The 20311-nt window shown below is 31.7% G+C and overlaps 1 protein-coding gene across 3 annotated transcripts in view; it reads left to right on the forward strand.

Moving 5' to 3' along the window:
• The first annotated feature begins 291 nt into the window (after nt 1–291).
• Nucleotides 292–20311, forward strand: part of LOC136974305 (arginine-hydroxylase NDUFAF5, mitochondrial-like) — a 30628-nt gene continuing 10608 nt past the window's right edge. For 2 of the 3 annotated variants that reach the window (XM_067269145.1, XM_067269143.1), the window contains exons 1-9: nt 292–314; nt 7008–7351; nt 12436–12476; nt 18047–18110; nt 18177–18224; nt 18328–18434; nt 19412–19451; nt 19560–19670; nt 19742–19828. In XM_067269145.1, the coding sequence (XP_067125246.1) occupies nt 7112–7351; nt 12436–12476; nt 18047–18110; nt 18177–18224; nt 18328–18434; nt 19412–19451; nt 19560–19670; nt 19742–19828 (738 nt within the window). In that variant the 5' untranslated portion in view covers nt 292–314; nt 7008–7111. Of the gene's footprint in view, nt 315–1890; nt 2366–7007; nt 7352–12435; nt 12477–18046; nt 18111–18176; nt 18225–18327; nt 18435–19411; nt 19452–19559; nt 19671–19741; nt 19829–20311 lie in introns of those variants that run through there. The other variant, XM_067269144.1, reaches the window with a different exon arrangement.

Genomic DNA, 20311 nt, shown 5'->3' on the forward strand with positions numbered 1-20311 from the left:
CATAAAATCATATCATATCATATCAAAACTAAACCAAAATTTCATCTAAATTGTACAAAAATTGCAGGAGTATAAGGAATTCACACACACACACAGTCGAAGGCTTTTATATTATTAACAATTAACATTAAAAAATTGTTTATTTTGTGAAAGCTTGATTTTTCTTATAAGAAATAAATGGTGTAAATCAATTAAATTTAAAAATACCGTCTATTTATATTTTTAAATTTTTTTTGTATTTCCCAACTCATGTTGCCAATCTATGTAATCGTAGGTTGGCAACGCTGAGATTGTCACACGTGGGTCAGTAAATGGTGAGTTAATCGTTATATTTTGTGTTTACCTTAGAATGAATTTACAAAAGACTATTACGGAGGAAGTGAAATGTGAATTAGAAGAAAGATATGGCTGGAACGTGGAAAATATAATAAGAGAAAATAGCGAATCGGTTCTCGATATAAAAACTGAATACGATTCGTTTAAAATGATTTGCCTATCTACTCAACACGAGCTGAGTTGGAAGACGTTAGGGGATTATTTACAAAAAAATACCACCGATGACATAACTGTATGTCTAAGAAATGGTGATTCGTCGACCGTTTATTATCATTTATCCAAAGGTCTTGCTCCTCCCGATGACTTAAAACGTGAAATAAGTACTTCCCCAATGGAGACGGAATCTTCTGAACCGAGATCGAGTTCAGACCTATCCAGAATCTCTTTCAAATCCGCAACGTAGATGTGCATTATATTCAATAATATAAAAATCTCTTTTGTTTTCTTGTTATTGTTTGATATGACTTTTTGTGAGTTTGTATCGATGCGTTTGCACGTAAACTATGTAGCAGAATTTCAAAGGTTTAGAATTAATGTAAAATTTTATTTTTATTATTAAAAGCAAGACGTTAAACTTAAGCATGAAATTTCGTTATGATTCTTTCGATGTGTGTTTGATGGTGGCTGCGTTTGGCATAGTCGACGGTTGTAATCAAGCAAAGGTGTTTCGATTGGTGGCCGTTACGTAGATACGTCTGCTGAACGAAGACAGACGTATGCGTTGGAACAAAAAGCAGCCGTTGGTCGGTTTTGGGTAGTGATAGGTAGCTTAAACGAATTACGCTACTAAATGTGACGTCAAAATACCAAATGTGTTCCAAAACGGCGCTACCGTAGAGGGTGTTTGGCAGAAAAATATTTGATGGCTTCGGAACTGTCGAGTCTTCCAAATGCAGCCAATCTGAAATGGCTAGATTGGTGATTCCCAAACTTTTTGGAGCAGCCGCCCCTTGGTTCTGTAAAGTTATACCCAATGTCTTTTAACCAATTTTCCCTTGTGTGAGAAAGGCTGGAAAATATTTTTAGGAAAGCTTTTCTATGAAACTCGCACTTTGTCCTTACTGTACCTAGTTCTCCACATCTTACTGTACATAGTTTCCATATGGCTAATAATAATCAGTTTTAAACATACTAGTTTGCCTTATGAGAGCAAACAATGTTCTATAGAAGAAATTGAGCATACTTAATTCATATAAGATCATTTTATCTATTTTTAAATATATAAGAACATATATAAAATGTGAACATTAAAAACACCCTAATTAAAGCACTAGATATTATTAAATAGTTATTATTAAAAAATAGTTCTCCATATCTAAAAACCATTAAATGCAATGTTTTTTTCTACCTGTTTTAAAAATAGGAAAAGGAAAGGTTATATTTATAGAAAATACTTATAGAACATCTTAAGAAGACCCTAAAGAGTGAGTCAAAAATGTTAGTGATACGTTCTGAGTTTTACCTGCAAAGCTATACAAGGTTAGTGAGATGTATTTGTATTATCACTTTGTTCATTGGATGGAGTTGATTAAAGGAAAGGTTGTCGGTGTGATCTCGATCTTTGCATATGCTTGCCGTTCGGTATCCTGTCTTCGGTGCCCTGCTGCCCACTTGCTTCTTTTTGACCTCTAGATTTACTTGCAACCCATGAGGGGTGGTAGCACCCACTTTGGGAACCATCGGGCTAGATGGTGTATGGCCAATGTGGTTAAGGAATTAGCCTACTGCTCCAAAGGACCAGTCAAAAAGTGGTCAAAGAGTGTTCAAAAAAAAAAAACCCTAGAAATTTTTGATGGGTGGGTCTGTAGATGTTTTTGATCCCGTCCCGTCACTTGACTACCACCGTTTTGATCTTGCCAGATCCCCAATGCATATGATTATAAAGACCCTCTTAGTACAGAGCAGGAAGATGAAACTGAAATGATATGTCAATAATTATGAGAGATTTTTTTTGTACTTTTCATTGATTTTATGAAGATTCAGTAACAAATTCAAACTTCTTTAAGAGCAATCTGTAAACATTTCAAAAGTAAGAACTAAATTATCCTTACTTAAAATAAATTTGTTTTTTAAAAGTCCATTTCTTTCTCTTTTTTGTTAATTGCAATCTGAACTTGAATTTTCTTTCAAGAATGAACACATTAAATATTTTTATATATAGTTTTATAAATATTACCAATTCGGATTACATTTTCATCCTGATGGAATATGAATTTTTATTTAATTTATTTTCAGTTCAAATGAATTTAAAATGAAATATAAGAAAACTACAAAAATATATAACAGCATAATAGAGACACATGCCAGAAATGTTTGTTCTGGTAAAAATTTTATGCTGGTTAGTAAATATTTTAGTTTTTTAAGTAATAAACACAACAATAAACACAACATTGATTTTCTATTCATAAAACTGTATAAGTGACAATTTTACTTAATGTTATTTATAAAATTCTTACCAAATTCTTTACATAATTATTTAACTGATTATTTTTTAAAACAAAGTAATTTTTTGAGTGAAAAATATAATTATATTATAGAAATATCTCAAAGGGATTTTCATATATCCCAACCAGTTTTCATTTAATTGATACTGCTTTTGTTATGTTTGTGTTGTTGTCTGTTTCTTAGAAATCCTGATTAGCAATTAGTAAATTAGTACAGAAATACTTGCTTTGTTTGTTGTTTACTTTGGGATTCACTATAGTGTAGTTTATATTAAGCATCAGAAGATTCAATTAATGCAGAATAATTCATTACAGTACTATAAGAATTATTCATTCTACTACAGTGGTACCTTGGTATTCGAACATAATCCGTTCCAGAAAGAGGTTCGAATACCAATATGTTCGAACTCCAAATCATTTTTTCCCATTACAAATAATGTAAAATAGATTAATGCGTTCCAATCCCCAGTTGATTCGCTAGTATGTTTTTTATTGTTTCTTTATTCTTTAAAATAGTCGATATCGTCGACTTAGCCATAGAATATTTGACAGCGAGATCCGAAACACGCACTCCATTTTCGTGTTTAGCAATGATTTCTTTTTTCAGTTCGATTGTTGTTCTCACTGTTTTCCTTTTCACTTGACCACTTTCACTTTTATTCTTCTTGGGACCCATGTTTAAGGGCTAATAAATCAAAAGAAAAGGATGCTAATTCAAAAAATATAGCACAGCGTAAGTTAATGTGCATGCCAAACAATGACTGTCTCGTAAAGACCAACAACTGCCGTATTATCGGGCTAGCAAATGGCTGTAGTAATATTAATAATTTAAGATAATTTGGTACTAGAGTAAGGCGTTAAGCGCCATCTCTTGCTAAATTTAATAATTGGAATTTTAATTAAATAATTTAAATAAATTTAGGCCTAACTGGACTGTCTCGTAACTGACGCTGCCGCCGTGGCGTCGGCGTCGAATTGGAGGGCTTTTCCGTTCGAGTACCAAAATTTTGTTCGGGAACAGGGGCATTTTTTTTTCGAAATTTTTGGTCGAGTACCGATTTGTTCGGGCTCCGAAACATTCGAGTACCGAGGTATGACTGTATTATATTCAAGCTACTAACTATAACTCACAACCACTAAACAGAATTTTGAATCCCGTAAACCACTATCATGAATTTTTAAAAAATACAAACATCTATAGAATAATGATCATAAAAGTTCCATTTTTCTTTAATAATATGAAATAAACTTGTTGAATTATAACAAATTAGTGTGAAGTTTGTTGCTGCTTGTTTGAAATAAGTTTATGGATTCTTGGTTCTTTTCCACGAAGGATGACAATCACACACATTATTTATTGATTTATTGGCATTATTATTTATTGATAACAGTCATTTCATGTTTAGTTTTAGATTTGAATAAGAAATCTCCAATGAGTGAGGAGAAGCAACCAAGCATTTTGCATTTTTTTTGTAATACTTCACATACTTTGAGTTGACCAATGTCCAAATCAGTGGTTCACAATATTTTTTTATGGGATGTATTAGCCTAATTGTTTTGTTGAGAATCAGTAATCTCAGGCTATGTGGCATTACTTAACAATTGTAAATAAGTAAATAAATGAATCATTTTTACTTTCCTGACTCTGTTATTTATAACGGGAAAAGTATGGCAATCAGTCAAAAAATGACCCTCTCAAAACTTTTACATTTTTGGACTAGGGACCTTGAAATGTCAAGAAATGCAAAAAAATTGGAGGTGTTTTCTGTATGTACGGATGTGTGTGTGGGAGGGCATGATTTTGTTCACCTTCTTTGAGGCTTAATAACTCCTTTTGTCAAAGATTTCTGAAATTTTGCAGGAAGGTTTGTGTATTAGTGGATTGATGCTATTAAATTTTGGTGATTAAAGGTTGAGGGGGTGGGGTGATAAAAGGAGTTGTGTGTCATATCTCAAGTAGGGTCAGACTTAACAATAATTTTACCTATTATTAGCATGTACAAATTTTTATAAAACCCATCCTTACCCTCAAAATTAAGCTTTTTGCCATTTTATAATAATTAAAAACATAAAAGGTTTTTAAAATAAAATGTCATAACAGATGGTGCCACCAAAATTTTAAATGTTGCTAGGGAAGGTTAAGCAATTTGTTGCTGGATTTTTAAACATTGGTTTTATATTGGAAAGGACTTTAAAGTTATTCATCAGCTATTAATGAAAATCACTAGTGAAAAATTAATTTGTAATTGCCAACAAAATTATGCCTTTTGTCAATAAAGCAATAAATAATTTTGTTTATTAAAAATTAAATATAAAAAAATTAACATTTAAATACAGTACTTTGTGATATTGTATATTAATTAGAAAACTTTTTTACTGCATAGGGTATTTAATCTGTACAGTCATAAATTAGGATAAGGATTAGATATGAGTAGGAAATCCTATCTAATTCTAAATTTCATTACTGTTAAATTGAGAAAAGGTGTTGATTTAGTTAGTGAGTAAGTTAAAGTAAGTTAATGTTTAAAATAAATAAATAAATAAATAAATAAAAAATTGGGGTTTTGTTTGTTTGTCTCTGTTCATCTTGTCTAGTTTGTCATTGTGTTCGTTTCCTTTTTGCACTGTCTGTCTAGCTGTTAAGTAGTATTAAGATTTGCGATTGCGTTCAGCTTTATTAGTGTTAAGTAGATATAAGTCTTCGTACTAACAGCCACTTGGCACTAACTTCTACACTTAGCTATTCGTGGCAGCATGCAATTATTGGTGTTTGATACACTCTGGTTCTCTTTTAGTCCCTTTGGGGGACTACTGCCTTGCAGTATAAAAACTGCATGACAACATCAAACATAGAGGGCACTGTAGCCATGTATGCCATTCAGAGGAACCCTACCTTTCTTTTCTGTCTATCTCCTCTCCCTCCTTCTTTCCCTTACCCTCTTTTCTGCTTCGTGTACGGCCAATGTCTTTCTTGTATGTATGTATGTTGATCATTCCATATGGCTAATGATAATCAGTTTTAAACTTATACTAGTTTGCCTTATGAGAGCAAACAATATGTTCTATAGATGAAATTGAGCATACTTAATTCATATAAGATCATTTTCTCTATTTTTAAATATATAAGAACATAAATAAAATGTGAACATGAAAAACACCCTAATTAAAACACTAGATAATCTTCAGACAGAGATTTCATAAGTAATCTCTGTAAATTTTTGTCCGATGGAGATTATTATTTAATAAAATTGAAGACAAAGTCTGCCCAAAAGGACCACCATTTATTTTCTCTGTGTTCCAGACAATAAACGTTCTTGGCAACTGACCATTCTTTGTAAGCTACTTGTTGCCAGAAGTTAAAGTCCTTTTAAAAAACACAAAATTAAAATTACAAGTAATTTCTAGAAAAGGAACTGATGACATACAGAAGTCTTGCTTGTATTGTCACCAGGGGATAGCTTTCGTAAAATCTACATTTTCCAGTGCTTGTTTTTAGTAGATAAAAGCAGTAACACCCCCAACAAAGGTATAGATATTTTTTATCTACTAGAAACAAGCACTGGAAAATGTAGATTTTAAGAAAGCTATCCCCTGGTGACAATACAAGCAGGCAAGACGTCTGTATGTCACCAGTTCCTTTTTTAGAAATTACTTGTAATTTTAATTGGATATATTTTGTGTTTTTAAAAGGACTTTTTTAACTTCTTTGTAGGCGACAGTAGCCTACAAAGAAAGGTCAGTCGCCAAGAACATGTATTGTACGGAACACAGAAAAAATAAATGGTGGTCCCTTTTGGGCAGACTTTGTCTTTAATTTCATTAACTTATGAAACCTTTATAAGCAGAAAAACAATTTAATTATGAACATTTTTTGTATTTTTAAAAACCATTCTCAAGTAGAAAACAAAACTGAACTCAGCAAATAATATTTTACTTCATATTTTGTTCCATAATTGTTTGAAATATAATTATTTCTCAGATATTACTGATAAATATTGTGTTAAAATATTATTTAGATTTTTAAATGTAATTAAACTAAGTTAATTAAGATATTTAGAAGTTTGATATATAGTTCATAAAAAATTTTCTTTACTGTTTTAAATGTAAAGTTTATAAGGTTATAAAAATTAAACATAGTTACACAAAATTGTGACAAAGTACAGTATAAGTATTATAGAATATTATAAATATTTGATTCAATATAATACAGTAGTTAAACTTTTTCAGATTTACAAGTATGACTGGATATTTATTAAGTGAAAAATTATTATTCATATTCTAAAAATTTAAATACAAAAATGAATAAATGAAAATTGCATGAATATAAAAGAATGTGGCCTCTCCCTTTGAACAGAATCTGTACATATAAATTTAAGAACAATTTTATACAGAAATCAAAAATTCTATACAAATATTTATCCTGGAATTCTTTACTTCTTTGGAATAAATTGATGTCTACGTCAGATTCAGAAATAATTATGAATGTGTTTGATCGAGAAGCAAAGAGACTTCAGAGAAACAGAGCAGCTATGGCTAAAGATGTCGAAGTATACGATTATTTAAAAGAAGAGGTAAAATTGTTATTTTTGTTAAAAATTTTAGTTTAATTTTTCATAGATTGTCATTAAATTCAATTTATGGTACCATGTTTTTATAAGATGGGAAGATTTCAAATTGTTAAATCAATTTACTGAAAACACATTAAGATATTAAAACAAATATACAAAGTTTTTGCGTGTAGTGAAAGAAGTGATATCAATGGAAATGATTGTTCCAGCTTGATGTTTGTCTACATTTAATTGTTAAAACCATTTTAAATACATAATAATAAAAATAAAATTTATATTTCAGAAGTTATCCCTATTTTTTCTTATTTCTAATTTATACATAGTTGTAAATTATTGAGTGCATTTCAGTGATGAACAGTAAATGAACTAAAGAACTTATCTCACTGTGTTTGAGCTGCTATATGCAGCAGCTCAAAAATTTTTTTAATTGTTGGCTCAGTACTGGATGGTTGTAGTGCTTTGCTAAAAGCAGTCAATTGGTTATGGTTGAAGTGACTAGACTATTCTTTTCCACCAAGCCTGCAATGACTAGCAGTAAGTACTGTATTTTGATGTGCTGGAATATTATGTCATACTACAACTGGAACACTTGCAACCAAATGTGCACTTTCAACTATATGGTAGGTACACTTGGGAGGGTTAATTGTCCAGAGCTACACAATTTCCTAACTGATAGATTATCCTTGGAAGATCAGTTCCTTGATCACCTCATAATGTGACACCCTTAGATTTCTTTATGTAGAAGTTTGTGAAAGGCAATGTTTATGCAACCAAAGTGTGTGTATTGTTGTACTTAAATAACAAATTATGGAAATCATTGAAACAATAACATGTGAAATGTTGAGGCAAGAAACTAAATGCTGATCAGCTGTTTTAAGTGCCACAAATGGATCTTGTTGAAGTGTTTTAAAATTTTGTGCATATGTTGAAAATCTGAGGTGCTGTACAATTTGATATATTGGATAAATTCTTTGATTCATTTAATATTCATAACAAAAATGTGCTGAATAATTTATGATCACTCTGTGTTTCTTTTACTTATACAAAATATGTTAAAACAAAAACTTTTTTTAAATTTAAAAATAAATGTCAATATTTATAAATTAAATAAATTTCTTGAATTATATCAGATTAATTATTGATGTATAATGAGAGTTTTCCTAAAATAATCAATGAAACTCATCAATAGCCAATTGGTTAAGATGCAGTGATGTCATCACTGAGTTCATCTAGCAAAACTATTTATTGAGCTCATCATCATTCATCGCTTGAAATAAATGAAATCAATAAATATTTTATTTATTATTTTAGCCCATTCTTTTAAAGTTAGACTAAATGATTGTGAATTTTTTGACTTTCTGCCCATCTCCGGCATTCAACAGGGATTGATAGTAGTCTATTTTTCTTTGTTTACATTGATCAATTACTTAACTGAATAAATCCACTATTATTACTTATGCTGATGATATAAAACTGATTAACCATGACCCAGCAGTTCCTCAAACTGATTTACATCTGCTATCAACTTTATTTGCAAGGGCAAATCTTAAAATCAACACTAATAAGACCATAGTCATGTGCTTCTTATTGATTCAAAACCCTCCTCTTCCTCCTTTTGTCATTGATGCAAATATTCTAGAATATGTCTGCTCCTATAATAATCTCGGCATTATATTTGACAATAGATTAACTTTTCGGTTTTATGTTGTCAAAATTGTTAAAACTCTGGTAATTCATAGTTCTTTTATGGCATTTGTGCAAACCTATCTCATTTAAATCTATTTTACACTCAATTTTTTTTGTGAACATACAATCCATTATTGATTATTGCCTGCTGATTTGGTCTATGGCAGCCCCTTCCCTCCTCAATAAAATTTTAAGAGAACTCAATAAAATATATTTTTTGTTAAATAAACTAAGTAATCCACCATTTACTAACAAGCCAAACATTGCAAGGTTCAAGGTAGGTCTTCCCAATTTACATGAAAGAATTAAATACTATGATTCTATACTCTATTATAAATATTTTAATGGTTTTATTCCAGCTTTCTGGCTTCGTCTTAGAATACATGAAACATCACTTGTATTTTTACTCCTTTTTACTGTTTATCTATTTCACATAGATCCTTTTTCTACCACACAGCCGGAAACATGAAAAAGGTAGAAGACATGCGTCGTGTCAATTTTTTATGTTATAAAACATTTTGTCGACGCCTATTATATAATTATTGGTGGTTTGTAAACAGGACTTTATTTACATATCTTATTACATTTTAATTCCTTTGCGTTTTATGCAATCAAATTTTATGGCAATATCCTAATTGGTTATTACAGGGGTGGCCAACAAGTCGATCGCAATCGACCGGTCGATCGCCAAGCCAATTTTGGTCGATCGCTAGCGATGTCTTGACTTAATGTATTATATTTGTAACCGAACGCAACTGTATGCATGCAGTTATGACTCGACTCATAAGCAGTGAGTGCACTTCGTACTGAAACAGTGTATAAACATAGCATGTATTTCACACTTTCCCCTCCCCACTTAGACTATGCCTATGACAACAAGTCGATCGCAACACATTTTTCCGATAAAAAGTAGATCTTATGTGCACAAAAGTTGGCCACCCCTGGGTTATTATATTGTTTTTAAATTTTTGTCTTGCATAGGTATTTTGCAATTTTCATTTGTTTTATTATGCTGGTTGATTTTCTTTTTATGTATTTTATCTTTTTCTGTTATGGGTCTTGTTATTTTTTGGGGGAGGAGACCTGCTGTCCAGCAACATTTTCTAATATAGATGAAATAAATAAATAAAGATATATTAATTGATTTTAGTATTTTTGTTCTGATTGCTATTTTTTTATATTTTACTTATTTATTTCATTTTACATTTTTGTATTCTTTATTTCAAATTTATGTTTAAATTATTTGCGTTCAAATGATGTATTGTGAAATGTGTGTTATCGTATAATTTGGCGATGTGGTAAAATGTAAATTATAGAGAATAGAGCCCAAGAGAATTAACATGTAGCTGACTTGTTTTTACTGATCTAATGTGAGTTAAATTGTTTTTGAATAATTAAATTGTTAGAGTTCCTAATTGTTTGTTTATTTTGATACTATTCCACAACAAATGGTTATGGGCCCAGATCTCAGAATGGCATTATGAATAGTAGATAATTCTTCGAGAATTAAAATTTATCGTGCTGCATCATAGAATAAGCATAAGTTTTAGTATGGCTGAAGTCAGAGTGAGTCAGATTCCGTGCTTTAGTTAATGATGATGATTTTATGAGTTGGAAATATAGAATATTATCAATACTAGAAAGTAAAGACTTAGGATGTGTATTAATGAAACATCCTCCAGAAGATAAAGCTGGAAAGGCAAACTGGAAAAAAACTGATTTACAAGCTAGGGGAATTACTTACACCATGGGTGACACATGGATAGCCTTAACTTTAAATTGTAAGACTGCACAAGAAATTTGGAATAATTTAGGTGAACAATATGAAGGTGATGTTAAATGACAGGCAATAGAGGCAGGAAATAATGTCTCAAGATTAATAATGAAAAGAGAAGAATTCTGGAAAGAGTATGTATTACAAGCAGAGAAACTTCTAGAGAATGCAAGAGTGTTAGGAGCTCAGATTGATAATGATGAGTTTATTACTGCCATACTTAAAGGATTACCTCAAAGATACAGCAACATTATCATCATCTGTGTTTTTATTTTATTTTTATATAAATTATTCTTAACGTGTTTTGTTGTTAGAATATTTAATTTATTTAAATCATTTGTTTATTTTTTAAGTTGTTGTTTTTTATTTTTTTACTATAATCATCATTGTTTTTCAAAAGAAAATTTATTATAAAAATGTATCATTTTATATAGATTAATGATGCAAGAGGATCTAAAAATTGCTATAAATTATATTCCAAAACTAGCAAAGAATGCCCAGCATTGTCCTGGCAAAGGTTGAGTTGTCTTCTTTATACAGTACCATAGGTTTCTGCAGTATGGCAGAGAGTAATTATACAAAATTGGATCCAAATCAGTCAAAGGGTTTGGTAATTTGTGGGGGATGAAATCTGGAGGAAGGAGTGAGTTTTAAGGTAGTACATGTTTTTTGGAGATTGTAGAGTAACTATGCAAAATTCGTCCAGATCACTCAAATGGTTTGAGAGTTTGGGGATAGGGTATGAAAGCAGCATGAAGGATTGAGAGGTCTGAGTTTTAAGGTAGCTTATGTACTGTACAGTACATCTGAAAGTAATAAGCTTTCCAATAGTGAAAGAGTTAAAAAAATATCAGTTTAGTATATTTTGAGATTATATCCAGCAAACAAACATTCTCATTTTATATAGAAATATAAGACTAGTTCTTATTTTTAAATAATGCTACAGTAGAATTAATACTAAAACAATGAACACACAAAAATATTACATACAAATAACATACAAAAGTTTAGATGAAACTAAATTTTTGTATGTTACAAGTACTAGTTGTAAGTATATGATAACATAAGAGTATTATTGTAAGAAACTAACAACCAAGACAATATAAACAAAGATATATACAACTGCCTGAACTGCATGAATCAAAACTGAAGCCGAATAGATAAGATAATAAGTTTTAAAAAGCCCATCAGGTGGCAAAGGGGATTGACCTCAAATGGAGCAGACAAATGACGATACGATGATTCGAGAGAAATGCCACAGTAAAAACATTGTACTTGTGCATTTTCTTTTTTTTAATATGAAAATAGTGTATAGGCTATGTTCATCCGCAAGGAATTAGCTTTCCAACAATGAAAGACTTTTAAAAATCAGTTCAGTAGATTCCAAATTACCTCTAGGAAACAAACAAATAAGCATTCTTACTTTATATATTAATGTAGTATAGATATAGAAACTGATAAGAATATTTAAAGTAAAATAATATTTTTTAATGTAGTCTTCAATGTAAGTTTGAAAGAAGAAATTTTCCTTAACTAAACTAAAAATTTGTAAATTATTTACTTATAAATTACTATTAGTACTATTGATGATATAAATTAATACAATTGTTTTATTCTTTTGATCCAGATTGGTTATAGGATTTCAGATAGAGTTTTTGATATTAAAAGGTATGTTTCTATAATTTTAAAATACCTGTCTAAATCTGTACTAAATCTGTTTTAAAAGTAAATTTATTTACATTATGTCTTGACAATACTTTAAATCAGTGTTGTTTAACTATTTTCTAATAGTGGCACCCATACTTCTTTATATACTTGAATATGTATTATAAATACATGTACAATTAGTTTAAATTGTACATAGTATTTTCAATAATATGATTACAAAGATATTAAATAATTTATAATTTTAATTATGTATAAATATACAATAACTTTTAATTGTACACATAAAAACATTATGATGCTGTTCATCACTATATTTCGTGGAATTCCTGAAGTGCTATTCCGGCAGACTTGTTGAAAATCACTGCTTTAAATTAATTCAGTTTTTTAAAAATTAATCTAATGGTTCTCAAACTGTGCGGCACAAGACTATTTTTAAAGGGCACAAAGATATGATTAATATCCTTGTTTATTTTCAAGTACGACCTCTACCATACACACTCAATATCTGATGGAATTTTACAATCCTACAACCTAGTCTAGGTCATACTTCTGCTCCTTGTACAAGATATTGCTTGTGAAAGTTAAGAATTGTTTTAAATTTGCATATAGATATGCTCAATTATATGAAGAAAAGTCAATGCACTGGCCAAACGTTTGGTTTTGTGCTCCTCCGTCAACATTTCCAGCACCCAACGGGAACACAACTTCCGATAATTTATTCGTCCGGTCACAATTTCATAGAGAACACTTCTTGAAACTGCAGGAAACTCTTTAGATAAAGATGAAATCGTGAATCGTCTGTTCTCTTTCACTCTACAGTCCACTTTTTCAATCAAATTGTCGATAATGACTGAAGGTCGCCCACTTTGTTCCTCATCGTGAATGTTTGTGCAGCCATTACTAAAGGCCCTAACCCATTTTTATACCATTCCATCACTCATAACGCTTTCACCATAAACTTCACTGATTTGGCGATGAATTTCAGCCGCTTTCGAGCCTTTAGCATTGAGAAAACGAATAACGGCACGCACTTCGCAGTCGGCGGGATTCTCAATGAGCGGCGGCATTTCAATAACACAAACAACAGTAAACACAGTCGACTGGCTCCGTAATGGCGTTTGTGGCTTCCCAACAGATGTAGGTACACAGCGCGCATGCACTGTGTACCTACATCTGTTGGGAAGCCACAAACCTACCGTTTTAATATAACACTGCTGGAGCGCTGCAGTCGGCAGCGCTCCAGCAATGTTATATTAAAACGGTACTTACTTTAAAAACACACCTCGTAGATAATGTCTATCTGTTGGCATATTTGCACAACTGTAGACCTTGTTATGCTGTTGCGAGGTGAATAAAAGGAATTAGGCTTGGATGAGAGGATTTCTTTGGATGTAAAATTTGCTGTGAAAATTGGTCTTTTTGTCTTCTGGTAGTATTTATGAGAAGTGTAATAGGAAGTGATCCTTGAAGCTGCAAGTGGATCTGAAACATCCTGTTTATCATTGTTGTTTTACTTGCGTTTTTTGCTTCTTCATAGTTTAAGTTTAGCCTACTTCTGGCTTCGAGTTAACCCACTCGACTTCATGGAGTACTTGATATTCCCGTATTAGCCCGAATATAACGCAATATTTTTTGACCATTTATTTTCCGTTAAAAAATCGACTCGCGCTAAATTCGGGGTTTAAGTAATGGAATGTAATATAAACAAGGACATTTTCCTACAAAGGTTGAAATGCGACTGAATGTCCGACCAATTCCTAGCTCGACCGACCACTTCAAAACAACCATGTGATCTAGTTAGTAGGCCTGCACTTTTGTTTGCATAGCGCTACTATAGTAAGGCTATGTCTCCACTTGTTAACGTCTCACGCAATTGTTTTGTTTCATTTGTTTTTTGCTCTAATGACTAGTGATGGTTACTTTACTATTTTCTTTATTGCCCATAAAAAATGAGTGTGAGTAATAAAGGTAGTGTTGAGAAAAAAGGCTCATCAAAGAGTCAAATAAATAAAGGTACCAGGAGAACCTACAATGTGAATTTTAAAATTATGGTTGCAAATGAGGCAGAAAGAATGAACAACTTAAGAGCTTCGAGGAAATACGAAGTTCCAGAAGTAAACATCCGCCTATGGAGAAAAGATTTAAGGAAATATAAGAATGCAAATTCTTCAAGAAAATCTTTTAGTGGACCTAAAAAAGGAAGTTTTAATGAAGTTGAGCAGCGAGTGTTAAAATTCCTAATATAAAAGCGAAATGAAGGTGCGCAATATCCCGTGAAGTCATAAGATTTAAAGCGTTAGAAGAGGCTGCTAATTTAAACATTCCTAGAAAGGACTTTAAGGCAAGTATGGGTTGGTGTAGAAGAATGATGAAAAGGAACGGTTTATCACTACGATGGCAGACAACTCTCGCGCAAAAACTTCCTGACGACTTTAATGAAAAATTGTTGGCTTATCAGCGCCATGTTATATCATTACGCAAAAAGCACAACTACAGTCTTGGAAATATGGGAAATGCAGACCAAACACCAGTCTATTTTGACATGCCTTCCGACCTTACGGTAAGTAAGAAAGGTGAAAAAACGGTCTTATTGAAGTCAGCTGGTTATGAAAACTCCAGAATTACTGTTATGCTTACTGTTACTGCTGACGGACAAAAGCTTCGACCTTACGTTATATTGAAACGTAAAACAATGCCCAAAGAAAAGCTGTGTCCGGGAATTGTTTTTCGGGTTCAAGAAAAAGGTTAGATGACAGAGGAGTTGGTATTAGACTGGTTGAATGTGATATGGGGGAAACGGCCAGGTTCTCTGAGAAACTTTTGCTCCATGCTAGTCCTTGATGCATTTTGAGGCCACCTTACAACAAGTGTTAAGGAAAAAATTGAGGCATTGGATTCCGATCTTGTAATAATACCGGGTGGTATGACTTCTCAGTTTCAAGTCTTGGATGTGGTGGTTAATAAACCATTTAAAGAGAATTTTCGAAAAGAATACAACAATTGGCTATTATCGGGCAATCATCCATTGACACCTTCAGGAAAAATAAAAAAACCCTCAGTCTCTCTTTTAGGAGAATGGATTGCCACTGCCTGGCAGAAGATCGAACCTGAATCGATAGTTAAAGGTTTCAAGAAATGCTGCATTTCCGATGATTTAAATGGGACGGAAGATGACATTTTGTGGAAGACTGAAAGCAAGAATGAAAATACCGATGATACCGATGTGACATCTATGAGTTCTCATTCTGAAAACAGTTTTGATTCTGAATAAACATTTCCGTTTTTTGTTGTTACTTACGTAATATTAATTTTGTTTTACATTACTTAATTTTATTGACATGAATTTAACCTGTATTAGCTATAATTACCTAAATAAATGCTTATATGATTGAATTTTACTTTCTTTGAATTCTTTTATGAGTATTATTTTTTTTTCTAAATATCTTTATGAAAGTTTCAGAGTCGCGTTAAATTCGGGGTTGCGTTATATTCGGGCTAATACGGTATATAGTTTTAGGGGGGGTGTAGGGGCTCACGCCAACCAGGAGCTGAGGTGCAAGCAATAGCGAGCATTGAAGTGCACAACTACATGCCAAGTATCTGTCAAGGCAAGCTATAGTGAGCCTTAATGACACAGAGCAAGGATAATAGGCAGTAATACATGGGAATAATTGATCTTTGGAGACAAGTATCTCTTGGAGAGTTGCATATACAGGTATGGTTCCTTGTCACTTTTTTGCTCGTACAGAGAAGGTCTACAGTTCTGGGGTGGGAATCCGTCATTCAGAGTTCACATCTTAATGTCATGTGATCTTGGTGAGAAAGCACAGAGGATACTCTCATTTATACATGTTACCTTCTTTTTACCTAGGTAGACCAGAAGTGACATTTATCTACTTAGATCTAATATTACATTTTGGATGCATTTTTGAAGCACTAAACATAACAGTTGGTAACATTGGAGTAGTGGCATTTTTCACTATTTGCAATTTTTATAAACTTTGATGATTAGTATTTTAAAAATACATCCAAAATGTAATAGTAAATCTAGCATGGAGATGTGTAGCTTTATTCCCATGGAAATTAAACTGGACATTATAAAACTAAGTGTGTTAGATGAAAAAAAGTGTTGTAAATACCTGCTACTAAGCAGTAGCAAGTGGGTAAATGAGTGTAATGTATATTATTAAGTACATTGAAGGATCAAAAACTAATAATAAGTGGTTATTTTGTCTACAACTGGACTCTCCAGGTTAGTTTTTGACTTAAGACAAAACCTTAGAAACCTAACTTGTTTGCAAGTAGGAGAGCACCTGTGTAAGTTAGATTAAAAACGTCAATATTTGCATTGATGTCTCTGATATATAAGGTGTTCTGCAAGGAAGTGACAATATTTTTACAGTGTGTTCTAGAGACCTGGATCCAAAACTGTCCTTTAAACATAGCTGTTTAAATGCATTGTTTCAGTGCTAGAAAGAGTTAAAGTTCAAACTAGCCACCTCCTTAAGATGATGTTCTACAGTATTATTAAGCATTACAGCCTAGTCTCAATTTCACTGCCCTTCAGCTTACATATTTGCAAACACATATGGTTTGCTTGCATTTCTTTTTACTTTGTGGGTTCACCGGGAAGTGGACGGAGTCGTACCTCCTTTTTTCGGCTAACAGGTCGGTGAGACCTGCCTACGGTCAAGATGGCGGTTCGGGTTTGTTACGCGTTACGCAAATGGAGGAAGAGGATGGGTCCGACAATAGAGCGGCGGCGATACTTGAATAAATGACATTGATGGAAAATACAACAATTTATTAAAAACTAAAATCTACAGCTACAAGTATGGATGATATACAGTCACCTAAGTTTAGGGTTCACAAGGATTGGGGATCATACCTTGTCTTTCGAGTGGATGGGTCCTCCTACGAAATTCAGAAGAGTATTCTCGGCTCGGTCTTTGTCTCTGGCGTCGGCTTCCCTCGGGACGGACATTGCGCAATGGGACTTGATAGGTACGGACGGACACTATGTAACCGGCCCCCTTTTCCTCTCTCTGTTCCCCCTTTTATCTTCTTAGTCACGTTACTCTTCTTTCACCAACCAGCACTATTCGGATTTTGTTCCTCATGATTCATTTTTTTCTCCATGGGAAACATACAATAAAACAATTTTATTGCTAGATTTTGGTTCTGGCAAGTTCGAATTTTCACAACTTTATGACAGTACAGAAGCTGAAGGACAGAGATTGGGGTTCTTCCGCAGTGCATCATAAGCAGTAGCTAGTGTGAACTTTAACTTATTCTCTGCCGAAACAATGCATTTGAAGGGCTATGTTTATAGGACATTTTGGATCTCCTAAGCCCATAGAACATGCTGTAAAAATATTGCCACTTCATGGAACACCCTGTTTATTATACTTGTTATAAGCTATAAATGATCATGACTATATATTAATCAATTGTTTTAATGTTTTAAGCATGCATTATTGTATACAATTTTTATTGTTATTTGGAAACTAAGAAGTCAGCATATTGTTCTTTAATTACTGCATTAAGTTTTTTACATATTAATATTGTAGAAAATTTGACGTAGCTGTCGATTTAGGATGCGGAAGAGGATTTATAGGGCCGCATTTGAATAAGGTTAGTATATTTATTAAAGGTTAATCAACTCTGTACGTGTTAATATATGAATATTATCTTTTTCAGGATGTTATCAATTGTCTCATACAATTTGATCTATCAGACAAATATGTTGTAAGTATTATTAATGTGAAATAAAAATGGTGGTATAATTATGTATAAATAAAACGTTATTTAGTTTAGTTAATTAATTAATAAATAATAATTTTTATTACAGGAACAAAGCAAAATTTGTGAAGAAGTTAAAACATTTAAATTAATTGCAGATGAAGAAATGTTACCATTTGGCAATAACACAATTGATATATTTCTGAGTAGTTTAAGGTTTGTAATGTAAATTAAAAATCCATATTTGTATTTGATAAATTTGATTTTTTATTTTATAAATTGTTTTACTTTTTATACTGAACAATTTCATTTTGAAGATGTAGTAATAAATCTAATAAGACAATTATCCATATTTATTTTGAACAAGTTATAGATATTAAATTTCTTGTTCTATTTCCATTACTTAAAAGTATTACAAAGAAATGTAATACTTGTTAGATATGAAAAAACCAATCTTCCTATTCTGTGGGCATTAAAATGGCCTTTTCCACATCTGTCACAAGTTTGGCTGGGTCCGAAATGTGGCTGGGTGGCGAGGAATGGGATGTAAATTTGCCCATGAAAATTTGTGTTCACGGAGTGATAGGTTGACTCCTTAACTGCCTTGGCCATACAACTGTCTCACCAGATTTTATATACATATTTTGATATTGTGATAAGTTCAGCAAATCACTAATATTTAATGGTTGGAAGATAAAAACAGTAAAGATTCGGTCTTCCACTCTATGGGACCCAAGCTCAAGTATGAGTTAGATCCGTAATTATTGTTTTAAGTGGTTTGTTTATGTTTGTAAACTATTTATGAAGTACTTAACAAAACCTTGCGAGACACAGAAGCATAGGCACACTTACTTTAAGTATTTTATTTTGGACTTTCTTGGCCCGAGTGTTCTCCGCTCTTACACGTGTTAAGGATGTCTCTTGTTGCACGTCCTCTGGCGGTGCCAGCTCCGTAACAATTGTAAGTTTCAGGTGATTTGACTTAGATGTTCGGACACTATTTATGAGCTTAGCTGAACTCGGACAAGAATGAAAGTAAGCTCTCTTAGTGTCTGGGGGCAAGAATTAAAAAATTTAATTGAATATTAACAAATTATATCAATGAATTTTCATTACTTTTACATTTTTTTTTATATAAGAGACATTGAGAATCATCACTTTTATTAAAAATTTTATATTGTTAATACTTACAGTTTACATTGGGTAAATGATTTGCCTGGAACATTTCATCAGGTGAATAAAATTTAATATTATGCATTAAATCAATAATAATAATAAATTACTATATATTTATTTTGTACTTTAAATACATTAAAAAATGTGATTACTTTTAAATTTTAGATTAATTTTGCTTTAAAAAAAGATGGTGTTTTTGTTGCATCTATGTTTGGAGGTGACACATTATTTGAACTCAGATGTTCCTTGCAACAAGCAGAAACTGAAATCGAAGGTGTAAGATCTATAAGTTATATATATTGTTATTGTTAATATTAACATGATTATTTATACTTTATAAATTTCAGGGATTTGCACCTCATATTTCACCATTTACAGATGTAAGGGATTTAGGAAATCTTTTAAATAGAGCAGGGTTTACCATGTTGACCATAGTATGTATTGTAATATTTAGGTTTTCTAACATTAAGCAAGCATAAAAGTTTGAATTTTATCATTTAAAATGTATGTTTCATATGTAGATAAAATTGTTATATCAATATTAATGAATTTTACGTTGAAAAACGATAATCTTTCTAGCTTTTCAAATATAATTTATTAATTTAGTAACCTTAATTTTGGCACTTTTAATCAAACTCTATAATTAACTTTTTTTATATTTGTTAACAATTGCAAAATATTTTATATTTTTGTATCTTTTCTTGTAACTGATTTTGAAACTCTGTGTTAAAATTTATTTCTGCCATAATAATATGTAATTTTTCATCAAATTATAACATAAAATACAAAAAAGTTATGCTAATCTGGACATTATAACAACATATAAAATGATTTTAAAAATAAATTGCAAAACAATCAAACTCTATAGAGCTTTGATTTTTCAGAGATCCAGGCAAAGTCCAATTTAAATGGGGTAA

This window comes from Centruroides vittatus, unplaced genomic scaffold (assembly GCF_030686945.1).
Source record: "Centruroides vittatus isolate TY-2023 unplaced genomic scaffold, ASM3068694v2 contig_347, whole genome shotgun sequence".
NCBI lineage: Eukaryota > Metazoa > Arthropoda > Arachnida > Scorpiones > Buthidae > Centruroides > Centruroides vittatus.